Source organism: Protobothrops mucrosquamatus, unplaced genomic scaffold (genome assembly GCF_001527695.2).
Source record: "Protobothrops mucrosquamatus isolate PMUCROS unplaced genomic scaffold, P.Mucros_1.0 scaffold2187, whole genome shotgun sequence".
Lineage (NCBI taxonomy): Eukaryota > Metazoa > Chordata > Lepidosauria > Squamata > Viperidae > Protobothrops > Protobothrops mucrosquamatus.
The window spans coordinates 110,670-125,566 of record NW_015388280.1 but is presented as its reverse complement, the minus strand read 5'-3'; the positions used below and the strand labels follow the sequence as shown (position 1 = coordinate 125,566).

Here is a 14,897-nt window from a genome sequence, read left to right as displayed (position 1 = left end):
AGTCACTAGTCATTCACAGGGCACTTCACCTAGTGCAAGAAGCAACGGGGAAAACAATACAAACTCCCCAGGTCTGAGAAGGTCGCTCAGGGTAAGAGGCCCTCCCAAATACCTAGCCGATTACGTAAGGTGAGCAGGTACATAGCAATAGCTGAACTAAAGGTACAGGCTGGTTGACTTTAAGGAAACAAGGTTGGGGCCACTGGGTCTAGTTCAAAGGAACAGTCCCACACCTTATACACTGTATGACATTAACTCATATTTAATTATATTACCATCAATAGGATGGCGTCCATGTGGGCGCAATCTTATTTCATCCAGGGGGAAGGGGTGTTGTGTCCTGAGCCTGCAAAAGGCAGGCTCGGGATGTTGCAAGAGTCCCGGGCATTTGCAGAAGCTGCCCGGGACCAGACTGAGTGGCGCCGGCCTTGTGCGCATGCGCAAGGCGGGAAAAGACCGCCTCTTGATTGGTTGAACTTGCCTGGGGATCAGAAGGTATAAATAGAGGCCTGCGTGCCTCTGCTCGGGTTGTTCATAGATTGGAAGCAGAGAATAAAGACTTGTTAGAAATGCTTCGTCTCAAGCGCCATTATTCTCCGGACTTAACAGTGGCCATATTTGCAAATCCAAACGAGATATGAAACAGATGCTAAAATAGTGGGATTTTAAAAGAACAGACAGAATTCGACCAGATACTGCTAAAAACAGATGAAAACTGATTAAGAAACTATAAATATCTGTTAAGCTTAAAGATTGAGGAGGAACAAGTAAAAGAAACAATGATAACATGGGCAAAGAACTTTGGACATAATATAGAATTAGAAAATTGGGAAAGGTTATGGGAAAGAAATGCTAAATTAAGGAAAGCAGCGGCACATAAAGAAAACTTATATAAAATGTTTTACAGATAGCATTTAACACCAGTGAGATTAGCAAAAATGTTTAAAAATACTTCAAACAAGTGTTGGAAATGCAAACAAAAGCCAGGTACCTATTACCATATCTGGTGGACATGCCCTAAAGCTAAAAGATTTTGGTAAAAAATACACTTATGGTTGGAGAAAATACTAAAAAACAAATAGATGTTAAGCCAGAATTATTTTTGTTAGGAATAATAGGAGCAAATTATGAGAAAGGCTGTATATATTTAATTTTACATGTACTAATTGCAGCAAGAATTGTATTTGCCCAATATTGGAAAAATGAAAATTTACCAACCGAAGAACTAATTAAGAAAATTTTAGAGTGTACAGAAATGGATAGATTGACTTTAAAGATAAAAGAGAAAGAAGATTCAGTGTATTTTAGAACATGGGATAATTTTTATCAATGGCTAGAAAAATGAGTTAGAGAGAAAGGAATGTGATATGTAACATTGATTAATTAACAATTAATTAACAATTAATTAATTAGCAATTAATTAACATATTGTTTATGATAATTAATTATTATTTTTTTAAATACATGAACCCAGACCCACCCTAACAAAATGTCTCGGTTTTAATAAACTTTAGTCCAGTTGCCATGATTTAACCTTTTTAGATATTTTTGGCCTGGATGATTGAGTCTTCATTTACATCCAGTGGTGGGATTCAAATATATGAACAACCGGTTCTCTGTGTGGATGCCACTTCCGGAAGTCCATTCTGGGCCTGGGCAACAAAAAATTAGCTACCAGTTCTGCCGAAGTGGTGCGAACTGTCTGAATCCCAGCACTATTTACATCCCCATTAGAATGAAATAAGACAACAATCATTTCCAGAAATTTTAATGTTTACATTTCAGATATGACAATAAAGATTTCAGTGGACGTCTTTTTTGTATTTTCCTGAAAAAAGAATCAGAAATTTAAGTTTACATACTATTCCATTTTTTCAGAAGGATGGTTGCTAGCACTTACAAAATCAATGCTTTTCCATTGTAAGTCAGAGATTGAGAGTTTTATTCCTTTTTAGTGTGTCTGTCTCCCCATTTTTATGTACATTTTATTTTAGAGAAGAAAAAGTTTGCCTATTCCATTTTATTCCTTCTTTCATTTATGATCAGAGTGAGCCTGTTGTTTTTTTAAAAAGCAAATTGCTTTCCTCCAATTTTTATATTCTGTATGTTTTAATTTTTTAACTCACCACAATTAAGAGATTCTTGGGATTACCATCTCAAGAATAAAATAACCACACTATGAAGAATTTTACATGAGTTAAATAGTAATTGGCTAAAATAACAAAACAATCAAGTAATGGAATAAAAATAACTACCCACCTTTCTTTTATGGTCTCTTAAAATTACCTTTGCTAAGATATTTTCTTTGCTCTCTTTTTAAATATTTCAGTATTAATTGCACTAACTACAATTTTCTTTTACTTACTTGCTTTTTCTCTTAAGGCTGATCCACACAACCAGAGTGTGCCAGCATAAGTATCTATCTGTAACCAGTGCACTGGGAAGCCAATAGGTTTTCTGATTTGGGTGGGTTTGGGCTATTCAGACAGTGCTGCACAGTCCTCTTGCTGTACTTCATTTCATTGTAGGCAAAGGCCTCCATTCCAAACATTTGGTGTACTGGGGCAGGAGTGCCCCCACTCCTTTGGTCATTCATTACTGCCCTCATGGACTTTTCATCAAGAGTGCCAGTCTGGGGATTGGCTGGACTTTCTTATTTTAATAGGTTCACTGATAGACCAGTGAAAGGCTGAGTTTTTCACCAGTGCATTTTTATTTAGTAAATCACATAAAGTAGACAGGAATGCCAGCTTTCTGATTTGCCAGTGAAAGGAATAATAGTAAAACTGTGGTATTTTCTATCTTTTCTTCTTTTTTTAAAGTGGCCTACCGATCAATGCATCAGATGGGACCGTGATTAATAGCTGAAGTGAAAGAGATGAGTTTGGTTTCCTTCCAAACAGTTTGTGTCTATCAATAGAAACAGTATGTCCTCAAAGTCCTGTCTCCCATAGAGAGAAAAGCAATTGGTGTTTGCTTTCATGGCATGGATGGTATGAGTAAAGAAGCAGAGGAATCTTCCAAAGAGGGGCTGTGGCAAGCACAGCCCAAAGAGAACTCCAGGCTATCATAATGGCCAGAGTTCAAGTACAAGTAGAAACCTGGAGAGGAATTTCTTTATTTTCACCTGCTTTATGCCCTGGTGACAAACAGCTTGGAACTGGATCATGGAACCACTCTTCCCTGCCCTGGTCAGAATTATGTAACATGTTATGTATAGGCAGTCCTCAACTTATGACCACAATTAAGCCCATTTCTGTTACTAAGCAAGACAGTTGTTAAGTGACTTTTGCCCCATTTTACGACCTTTCTTGCCACAGTTGTTAAGTGAATCACTGCCATTGTTAAGTTAGTAATACAGTTGTTAAGTGAATCTGGCTTCCCCTTTCACTTTGCTTGTTAGAAGGTCGCAAAAGGGGATCACATGACCCGGGACACTGCAACTATCATAAATATGAGTCAGTTGCCAAGTGCTGAATTTTGATCACATGACCATGGGGATGCCATAGTGGTCATAAGTGTGAAAAATGGTCTTAAGTCCCTTTTTTCAGTGCTGCTGTAACTTTGAATGGTCACTAAATGAACTGCTGTAAATTGAGGACTATCTGTAATTAAAAATATAAGCTTTAAAAGCAACAACAATACCAACTATAGAACTGCAGGAAATGAATTCTGTAATATTTAAAACATTTTTTAAAAAAAACAAAAACAAATATATTTTGATCAACAACTTGCAACTATATTAAAGAAGAAAAAGGGAGGAGGAATTTTACTGTTCCTCCCCTATGACTATCTATAGGCAGTGCTTTTTTTGTAAAAAAAAAAAAAAAAAAATAGGTGCCGGAACTCACACATGTCATACAAACCACCTTGCCTACCCTACAAGGTCCCATCCAGAAAAGATGCCGGAACTCCGTTCTGGGCATTCTATGACAAAAAAAGCCCTGTCTATAGGTATAAGCAAAATAGGATAAAGCCACCCCCAAAATTCTGAAAATCTGGTAATGCCTAGAGCAGTGATGGCGAACCTTTTAGAGACCGAGTGCCCAAACTGTAACCCAAAACCCACTTATGTATCGCTGGGTGCCGGGTGGGTGTGGCCCACTCGGCGGGCGCAGCTACAGTGGGTGTGGCAGACTGGGTGGGCATGGCCACTGAATGGGCGTGGCTGCAGTAATCATGGCAGACTGGGTGGGCATAGCCTGAGTGGGCGTGGTCACCTCAATGTTGCTTATGGGGAGGGACACCTGTGGGAGCCGGGCAGGGTTGGGGGAGATCCAGGGGCTCTGTGGTGGGTGGGATGGTGGGCTCCCCAATGGCGGCTCCAGGCTGGCTGGCCTTAGGCCAGTGATGGCGAACTTTTAGAGACCACATGTGCTGGGGCGATGGCGCGTGCCCACAGAGAGGGCTCCGCGTGCCACCTCTGGCACGCGTGCCACAGGTTTGCCACCACTGGCCTAGAGTCTAATCATGTCTGCTTGCAGCTGTTATCAGGAAAGCAATGATGCCTGTAAAACAGACTGCAAAATAAATGCTTTGTAGTAAAAACAGCCTGGAATACTGCTAACTTTTAAGGTCGCTGGATGGAAAGAGACTATCTGGCTGGAATTATGAAATGGCTATATTTCAGTTTGATCACTCCAAACCTTTTGTCAAAGGAGTGCAGTCACAGCACAATGCCATTTTATCACCCTAAAAGAACTTTTCCACAACAGACTATGAATTGAACCATAATCTGGGAAAGAAGACAATCTGCAAATCAGTACTGTAATAGACAAAAATTTGTAAAAGCATTCCTACATCATCTTTACCTTCACTGCAAGGAGCGTTATATTCAACAACAGTATTGTCATCTGAATAATAAAAAAGGATAGAGGGTAAGGTCTTTATGTCATTTCTCAGACAAAGAAACACCCAAGGTTATTTACAAGAGAAGTAATGCAATCATAAATTTAAAATAAATTGTATCATTTACAATAACATCTTTTTTTTCTAAAAGTAAAACACACTCCCTCTCATATTACATGATGCAAATGTTTACTCAAATTGAAAGGGAGCTGCAGTTTTAACCAGCTGGTCTCCAAGACCACTACTTATTATAGCACAATGGAAAGAATCAGGAACCTTCACTCAGATTATCATTGTGGAAACAAGTGTTATTTTTTCCTTTTCAAAAGTAATGATTAAGCAGATTTCTATATATTATCATAGTAACATGGCATGATCTAATAGGGAATTTAGGAATATTAGAACAAATATATCATGTAGTATCATCATCATCATCTTTGTATCTTAATACCCATAGAATATGTGAGTATTCACATCACTTCATGTATTGGTAGAAAAATCATCACAGCAGGTACAATGAAAAATATGGACTTGGATGGGATCTGCTTACCCAAGTGAGGCACATATATTTTTCGATACTAGTTAAGTGGTTGGCCTATATTTTCAACTGAACAACAATCTAGTCATGTTCCCTTGCCCAATCTCCAGCTTTATGTCATGTTAAGTAGAGTAACTGAAGGATGTTCCTCCACCAGCTGGTGACTTTTAGTAAGAGGGGACAGCAGAGAATCCCTATCTTTTGCATGTCAGGTACATTATAAATAAGAACAGCATCTGTGGCAGGATAGAAATCACCAATATGAACAGCAATTTTTCTGCTAACATAGTTTTAGCCAATGCACTAACTGGTGAATAGTACGGTACTAATTAAGCTCAGAGAAAGAATCCTAAGGATGCCAGCTGCTAATCTTAGCCCTCAGCCGAGTGCTGAATGGAAACAAGATTGAAATGTGTAAAAAGGATGGTGAAGAACCTTGGGACAGTTCTTTGGGCTAAAAAAGGAGAAGAATGGGGAGGAACTAGGGATATGCTTACCTGGATGGTAATAATCATAAACTTTAATTATTGCAGGCTTAAGATCTGTTATTTCATGTTCTTGTACCACATCAAAATTGTAGTTTTGAACTGTATTATCCAACTGAAGAAAGACAAAGGTAGAGAAAAGTTTTGTTCTAAAGTCAAGTCTTATGTCCACAGGAAGTAGTCTTAATATTAATTCCACATTTTCATCTTCCCAGAAGATGAATTGTCATTGAAATGAATTTCCACATCATCTTGAGCCCCTTTAAACCCAGCTTCATATCAAATTGACAAGATTATCAAGAGGTCTTACCTGATCAAGGTACATCGTGATTTTGTCTTGATCAAGTTCTATTTTCTTTACTTGGCCTTTGCCTTCCAGCTAACAGAATATAGAACAGTAAAGCACAGTCAGGCAATAGTATGACAGGTCATATGAGCCATGGACGAATGTGCTATATATAGAGCTATGCAAAACATGAAGTGAAATTATATGTGACATATAGATTACATATAGATTTAATCTATATGTGACATATAGATTAAATTATATGTGACATATAGATGTGACATATAGATTACTATGCAAAACATGAAGTGAAATTATATGTGACATATAGATTATATTAATGAGGATGGACAGTCCACAGCCTGTGGCTTGCATTCCACTCCAATTCCTCATAGGTCCTTGAATCTTGTTAGTTACCTGTTGGGCTGCCATTTTTAAAATGCTGGAATGCTAAGAATATGTTCTCACAGGCCTGTGAGATGTTATGAGTAGCAATTGCCATCGGAAGCTTTTTAGAGTTTTTGATACTATTTTTGGTTTAAACACTATAGCCATGATACATGCAATTTCAACTTTGGAAATTGGGTGGGCAGCCATATAAATTTGATTAATAAATATATAAAATAAATTAACTTCTGACATGATAAGCACCTCTGCATCCCACAGCATTTTAAACAGTTACAAATCCTAATATAGGTGGTCCTTGTAATGACCACTTGTTCAGCAACTGTTCAAACTTACGATGGCACTAAACAAGTAGTAGTTATAACAGGACCTCATATTTATAGCTCTCACATCATGTCTGTAGTCATGTGATCATGTTTTGCAACATTTCCTGCTGATTTCCCACAAGCAAAGTCAATGGGGAAGCCAGCAGGAAGTCAGAAGTCACAATCATGTGAGATTCCCACTTAATGACCTGCAAGACCCATGTCTAATGATGACAACCAGGATTGTTGGGATTGCTTTTGATTAGTAGTGTAGTTACATGTTTTTTTACTTATGATCACATTGCTTAACAATGGAGTTTCTGGTTCCAGTTAGTGTTGTTAAACTAGGATTATCCGTAGTACAATTAGTTCTTCCTTAGAAGTGGTAATACTATGTTGTAACTGTTCTCATATCATCAGGGTAATACAACAAGATTCTGAAAGCTGGCAATAATAGCAGTTTGCTGAATACCATAGTAACAAGCATATATAATGCATAAGGGTAATTTTTACTGCAAATGCTAGAAATATTTCTTAATATATCTGAGGAATAGCAGAAGATGAAAGTTAAGATTTTCTTACCTTCTTCACAGATTTCTCCAGAGGAATGAATCCTGATACCATATTCACTTCTATTAGGGCCATATTACTTGTCTCTCGTTGACCTATGTAGCTACACAAAGAAACAAGGGAATTCTCAATCAAAACAGAAATGAAAATTCTGGTAAAGGTTAATCCAGACGAGAAAAGAAGATGACAGTGGATTTTCTCCGGGTTCAAGAGACACTCACTGACTCTTTTCTTTCCAATGATAATTCTCTGAGCCAGAGTCTGTGACAAGGGTTAGCATGATCAGGCAGCCTCAGCTTACAAAGTTTGAAGCAATTTCTGTTTTTCAAGGAGCTAATTCCTCTGCTTTGCTTTAGCTGTTCACTATCTTAGATTATCCCAAATACAAAGTTTCCCTGAGCATTACAGTCTTTTGGACTAACTGAAGGAAAATGAGAAACAGTTATCATGGCACCTAGCCATATGTCTTGTTGGCCTGACAAACATGAAGAGGGGGACTTCTAAATGAGAATCAATATGGTACAATATACAGTATTCAACCTCTTGAATATTCAGCTCTGTGCTATAATTCAAAGTGCTGGCCAGTTAATTGGTGGTTTATCTGAATGGATGAATTATACGATGATAAATAAAAGGAAATTTTCTTCTGGAGAAGATAATAATTTACTAGAAGCAGAAATTTGTTGTTCATTCACCAATGAATCTATCAAGGACTCCCAGTGGTTTGAAATCATAACTATTTTTGCAGGAAAAGCAAATGGTTCTCATTAGATGTGGGATGGACTTGCTAATGAGAATGTTCTAAGCTAAGAATCAATACCTCAATTCTAGCAGGATAACAAAACGCTTCCAGGAGATGAAGTTGCACACATTTGGGAATGTTTCCACATTCAAAGTAAAACTATCTGTCTTCTGCAGTGGTTGGTTATACCGAAGGACAGTCTAATTGGAAAAAAATAATTGCTATATTCAAATTTGTGTTGTTAATGTAGAAAAATGCTGAATACAATAAATGCATGAATAAGAGGGCATTTACTAATCTTGCTGCTCTCAAAGCAAATTACATAAAACCTCAACATTAAAAGCCAATTGAGAGGAAGGAGTGTCCATTAAATCAAAATTTATAATAATATACATAAATTGGATATAATTTACATAATTTATGTAGTTTAAGGAAAATGTATGCAAGTTTATGGAATTTACAGATATTTTATGGGGATTCTATAGATACAGAATAATGGAATTGGAAGGGACCTTGGAGGTCTTCTAATCCAACCCCCTGCTCAAGCAAGAGACCCTATACCATTTTGGACAAATGGCTGTCCAATCTGTTCTTTTTTTTGTAATATATTTTATTGATTTTTTTTAAAACATAAATCACTTAATAATTGGTGAACAGTGTGTTGTCTGGGTTACATTTGTAAAACAATCACTAACAATTGATTTATATAATCCATAATCCACATAACAGTTTTAGTTGATTTCCTCTTTTCCCAAAATATCCTCTTATATTAACATTGAGTTAATACAATTCTTATTGTTTTGATAGATAACAATTAAATATATAATTTTTCCCAATAGTCCTAAAAATAATAATCACATCAATATAATATTTCTTTTCTATCCAATCATTCTGGTTGCCTTAACATAGATCCTGTTACAGTCCTTATTTTAATTTGTTTCTCCCACCAAATTCTAGATATTCTTACTGGTTAAAATTTTCTCAAAAATTAATTACATTTAAGAATTTAACTCTATTTTTCCATATGAACCATCTCATACTTTTACATTTCTTAAGAAATAGATAAAACAGTAGGAAAAAAAGAAAGAAAAGCAAGAGTAAAGAAGCATAAAAAATAACATACTACTTAAAATATATATCCCTCCTAAGCTAATACGTATTTATTTCCTAAATTTCTTATTCTTTTTAACCATAATTAAAAATATGTTTAATCTTTAAACATTCCATTTAATACATCTTATTAATACTCTTATTCAAAACATTTTTTATCCATTATAATTTTCTTAAATTCAATCACATTTAAGTATCTAAAACATTTCCTTTATCTGTCATTTCAACTTTTTTATATTACTCATATCAAGAAAGAGAACAAAAAAGGGAAAGTCTGTGCTGGGAGCAATCTTTTTTCAAAACAAGCACATTTCATCCCATGCAAGGGTTTACCGTCTGCTCGACGGTTAACTAAACTGTTCATAACACATGTATCGGTTGCATGGGGTGCCCCGACGTATAATAATCTGATCGGGGTGTACAATTTACCACCCGATTCTGGAGGGTGTTCATCCACTCGATCGGTTCATCACAAGGCCTGAGTTCCGCATTCCACCCCAGCACTAATGGAGCAGCTGAACGAGCCAACACGATGGTGGAACGGTACTTGAGGTGTTACGTTGACTATCAACAGACGAACTGGGCTGACCTCCTGCCGTTCGCTGAGCTGGCATACAACAACACGGTCCACAGTAGCACCGGCTTTGCCCCCTTTCGGGTTGTGCACGGAGTGGAGTTTGTCCCGATCCCTGAATGCCCACAGGGGGACCCCTCTCCTTGTCACCTGCAGGAGTGGATGCCTTGGATCTGAGAAGTGTGGGACTCTGTCAAGAACGCTTTGAGAAAAGCTGAAAAGGTTTCAAAAACACAGAGCGATAAAAAATGGGCACCACAAAAACCCTTCCAGGCAGGGGACATGGTGTACCTGTCTACCACGTACTTAAAGCTGCACCTACCATGTAAGAAACTGGGGCTGAAATATATAGGGCCGTTCAGAGTGCAACAGGTCATCAACCCAGTTACCATACGCTTACAGCTTCCCCACAGTCTCGACAAGGTGCACCTGGTTTTTCATAGTAGCCTATTGAAGCTGGCGGTAGGATTATCGTTCAGACGCATAGAACAACCACCAGGGCCTATCGGGGGGAATTGATACGAGATCTGAGAAATACTCGACTCTCACATTCATCGGGGTCATGTACAGTATTTGGTAAGGTGGAAGGGATACCCAATATCAGAAGCCTCCTGGGTGGGGGAAGCGGATGTCGCAGCTCCTCGGTTGTTACGACGGTACCACCACAAGTATCCTCATAAGCTGGGGGGAAAGCTGATTGTATCAGTCTTCACGGCATGTACCTAATTACACGTCTTTCCTTGCTTTCCAGGAGGAACCCTGGTAGAGGGGCCACCTGTCAAGCCCTCCAGGCTTGACATGAACAGGTGGGGGGGAGGGGGAGGATGGTGCGCAGGGCGAGGAACGTCGGCAGCAGTCCACCCGCCAGCAGCCAGCCAGAGCCTTCAGCCGACGATCAGCTGGTGTGCGGCCGCACACCAGCTGTGTCTGGCGGCGTTTCCCGGTTCGCCAAACAGCTAACGGGTTGCCGGGCGGTCGGGGAGCCGTCTTCGGAACCGCGCTGGCTTGCTGATGAGTCTCTGGAAAGCGGATGGCTGTGGACTTACCGGTAAAGCCTACAAAGCGGCAGAGAGGATGTTTGGAACTGGCTAGGACGGGGAGAGCTGAGAGCCGGCTGAGACACAGTCATGGACAACTGAGGCGAAAAGGCTGATGGACGTTGCTGCTGGCCATTTGAGGCCTCACGGCTGGATGCTAGCTAGATGGGTGGGGAGTGGGGTTTAATGCATGTGCCTGTAAATACAGCGCTGGGAGGCGATTGCTCCCAGCACAGACTTTAAAAGCATTGTTGTTTGACCTGCATGCCGAAGATTCCTCTCAGTAAATTGGAAACCACCTGTGAACTGATCGACTGAGTCTTTCTTGCCAGGGGTGAAGTAGGATCTTTGACCCATATTATATTATAATTAGAGAATTCATCCCTCTTAGAGTGACATATATATTCCAAAACTTTTCTATTTCTTTAACCATATTCAAACAAATGTTTCTTTTTTAAGTGTTCTCTCTGGTAAGTCCCATCATCTATTTTCTTAGTTTCTACTTTAGTCTTTTTCTTTTACCCAGTGTCTTTCTTAATCAATGTATTTTGCTGAATCAAAAAGGTTTTCCGTATGTTCATAAGTGTTGCTGCAGATATAAAAAATAAATCAGGAGAAGTGTCTTTGTACAGGACTTCTGCCTTTCCATGTTTGTTGAAAACCTTTTTCTTTTTCTTTCTCTCCACTTCTCTTATCATTTCCTTTCTCTCCAATGTTCCTGACATCTCTACAGTCCATTTTATCCGATCTGTTTTCTTGTCCTCAGATTTATTTTGTAGTCTTAAGGGATAAGTTGTTTTTTTCCAATTCATGTGAATTTTTTCCCACTAGGATTAAATCATGTTTCCTTGTTTTGTTAAGTTCTATCTTTAAGTCTCTATTCTCAATTCTATATCCATTTATCTGTTTTATCTACTCCTTCTCTGTTGTTGTTTTCTCAAAAAATTTTTGTTGTAGAGTTTACTTGGAAATAGATTGATTTATATTTTCAATGTTGTTTTGGATTTCTTTGTGGTTTAAAGTCATTGTTGTTTGAATTAGTTGCAGTATACTATATATCTCCTCCTGTGACGTATTTATGTTTTCGTGATATGTTCTTTCTACATGTCTCTGATCCATGACAGCCAAGAATTTGAGTTTTCCTCTTCCTACTTTTCTCTGTAAATAGCTTTAGAGTCCCAATTAGATAGATAATTGTAATCCAAATAGTTCAAAAAAGATTTTTTCCTGAAATTTATAATTCTCTCTTTGTCTACAGCCCAGATTATTGTCTTTTTTTGTCACAGCTGTTCTTTGTTGTTAAAGCTTTGAAGGTCACAGACATAGATTAGCTTTTCCCAGATTTTGCCAAGTCTTATATTAAAGTCATAGCTGTCATAGTCTTCATCTGCCACTAGGTGTCAGCAACTATTTGTTTTTCAATTTCCAAAATGAACAATTATCTCTGAAATGAGAGTCTTAACCATTAAAACAACTTTAGATTTATCCAGATTTAAGTTTTAAGTTTCAGGTTTTATATTTATTTCACTTCCATATATTTTGACCCTCCATAAAAAGATTAATTCACCGCTTCCGTTAGTATAGGGTGGGGCGGAAATCCCCCTCCTTCCCTTTTGGAGGTATTTTGCTTCTTGGGGATCTTTTCCAGGAAATTAAATGTAAAATAGAAAAGAGAAGATCAAATTCCTCACCCAGTTTCAAGTACACTGTTCACAGTTGTGCTGGTTAGTGCTTTTGGACTTCGGTTGCAAGTAGCTTGGGCTGGTCGATGCAATATGGCCAGCCTTTCTCCTGTTGGGTTAGAAGGCTTTCCCCAAGTCAAACGAACAGACGCCGTCATTCCAGAATCGCTGGAGCACCATTCTTTCTCTCCTGGGTGACTTAGACCCATTTAGGGTCCCCTGGCAGGGCAAAATTAGCCACGGGGGTGCGGAGAATCCACAAGCCCGCGACCAGTCGCTACCATGCAAAGCTGGAAGTCCCAGCTGTCCAATCTATTCTTGAAAACCTCTAATGATGAAGCACCCACAACTTCTGCAGGTAAATTCTCACTGACAAGAAATTTCTCCTTAGTTCTAGGTTGGATTTCTCTTTGATAATCTTCCACCCATTACTTCTTGTCCTGTGCTCAAGTGCTTTGGAGAATAGGTTGACTCCCTTTTCCCTGTGACAGGCCCTCAAGTACTGGAAGACTGCTATCATATCATCTCTAGTCATTCTCTTTGTAAGATTAGACATACCTAGTTTCCTCATTCAGCATATGATTTAGTCTCCAGACTTTTTATATCATCTTTATTGCTGTTCTCTGCACTCTTTCTAGATTCTCAACATTTTTTGTATCATGGTGACCAACATTGTATGCAATATTCCAAGTGTGGTTTCACCGGTGCAATATAACAGGGTATTATCACTTCCTGTAAGTTTGAAACTCTCACTCTGTTGATGCAATTTAGGACTGAATTAGGTTTTTTTGGCAACTGCAGCATACTGCTGGCTCATACTTAAGTGGTGGCCTATTAGGACACCTAGATCCCACTGTTGAGCAAGGTACAACCTATTCTATATCTGTGCATTTGGTTTTTCTTGTCTATGTGTAGGACCTTACTTTGTCCACTAGGACACCTAGATCCATCTCACAGTTACTGCTGTTGAGACACATATCACTTATTCTATACCTGTGTATGCCTAAATGTAAGAACTTATTTTTCTCATTACTGAATTGCATTTTGTTGGATAGGACCCAATGTTCAAGTCTGTCAAACTCATTCTGGATCTTGAGCCTATCTTCTAAAGAGTTGGCTATTTACCCCAGCTTGTTGTTATCTGCAAATCTGATGAGTTCCCCTTCCATCTCATCTAAATCAACATCTTATGAAGATGTTGAAGGGTAATGGACCTAACTGCACAATGGGTATCCCACTGCATGCTTCCCTTCATGTAGAAGTGGTTCCATTAAGGACTATACATTGAGTGACATTGGTCTACCAGTTACGAATCCATCTGGTGGTAATGCTGTCTATTCAACATTTTTTTTTATCTTACCAAGAAGTAGACTGTGTCCACTTTGTCAAATGCCTTACTGAGCTCTAAGTAAGCTATATCCACAGTATTTCCTTGATCCACTAATTTTGTCACTTTGTCAAATAATGCAATAAGATTTGCCTGGGAAGATCTATTTTTGACAAACTCATGTTGGCTTTTAGTAATAGTGTTGCTCATTTCTATGGTAGATCATATGTTTGATTATATTTTCCAGGATTTTCCCAGGTATCGATGTCAGGCTGATTGACCTATAGTTCCCTAGATCATTTTTTTCCTCTTTTTTTTTTTAATAAATTTTTTATTAATTTTTCATTAAGAAGCAAGAACATAAATCTTTTATCACAATATCAACCATAAAGAGATCAACATCAAACAGTACATTCACGGACGTGTCCGGTGTCCCCCTCCTGCACCCCCCTCTCACCTACCTACACCTTCCTCCTCCTTGTCTTACCACCACTCCTCCTTCCTCCCTCTTACCTGCTTCCCTTTCTCCCTCAATCATCCCGTCAGTGCAGTTGGGGTATCACCGGGCACCTCCTTAGAAAATCATACATATATATATACATCTAAATCTATAATACCAACCTAACCCTTTCCCCCCTCCCCCCCCCAGGACTTCCCAAAGCTAATCTAGGAAATAAATGCACAATCATCCAATACTAATCAGAAAATACTCATTATTATTACACACTAGTACAAAATTACTGTGACTCTAAAATAACATTAAATTACAACAAAAAAAGTTTTCTTTTTTTTGTTTTAAATTATATCAATATATACCTAATTTTTCCTAAGTTTTTAATCAAAAGCAACATAATAATTTTTCAGTTCATACTTTCTCTGAATATAATCTATCCATCTTCTCCATGTTAAGATAAACTTTTCCTGAGAATGATCCTTCAGGTACGCGGATATTTTTGCCATCTCTGCAAAATATGATACTTTCTGTCTC

The 14,897-nt window shown here is 38.3% G+C and overlaps 1 protein-coding gene across 1 annotated transcript in view; it reads right to left on the bottom strand.

The window, feature by feature from the left end:
* Window positions 1–4,716: 4,716 nt before the first annotated feature.
* The window catches only part of LOC114923162 (alpha-2-macroglobulin-like protein 1), an 85,105-nt gene continuing 74,924 nt past the window's right edge, over window positions 4,717–14,897 (bottom strand). Inside the window, 6 exon segments of the mRNA XM_029285750.1 lie at window positions 4,717–4,853; window positions 5,884–5,986; window positions 6,182–6,250; window positions 7,450–7,540; window positions 8,258–8,379; window positions 9,837–10,077. Of these exon segments, the coding sequence (XP_029141583.1) occupies window positions 4,717–4,853; window positions 5,884–5,986; window positions 6,182–6,250; window positions 7,450–7,540; window positions 8,258–8,379; window positions 9,837–10,077 (763 nt within the window).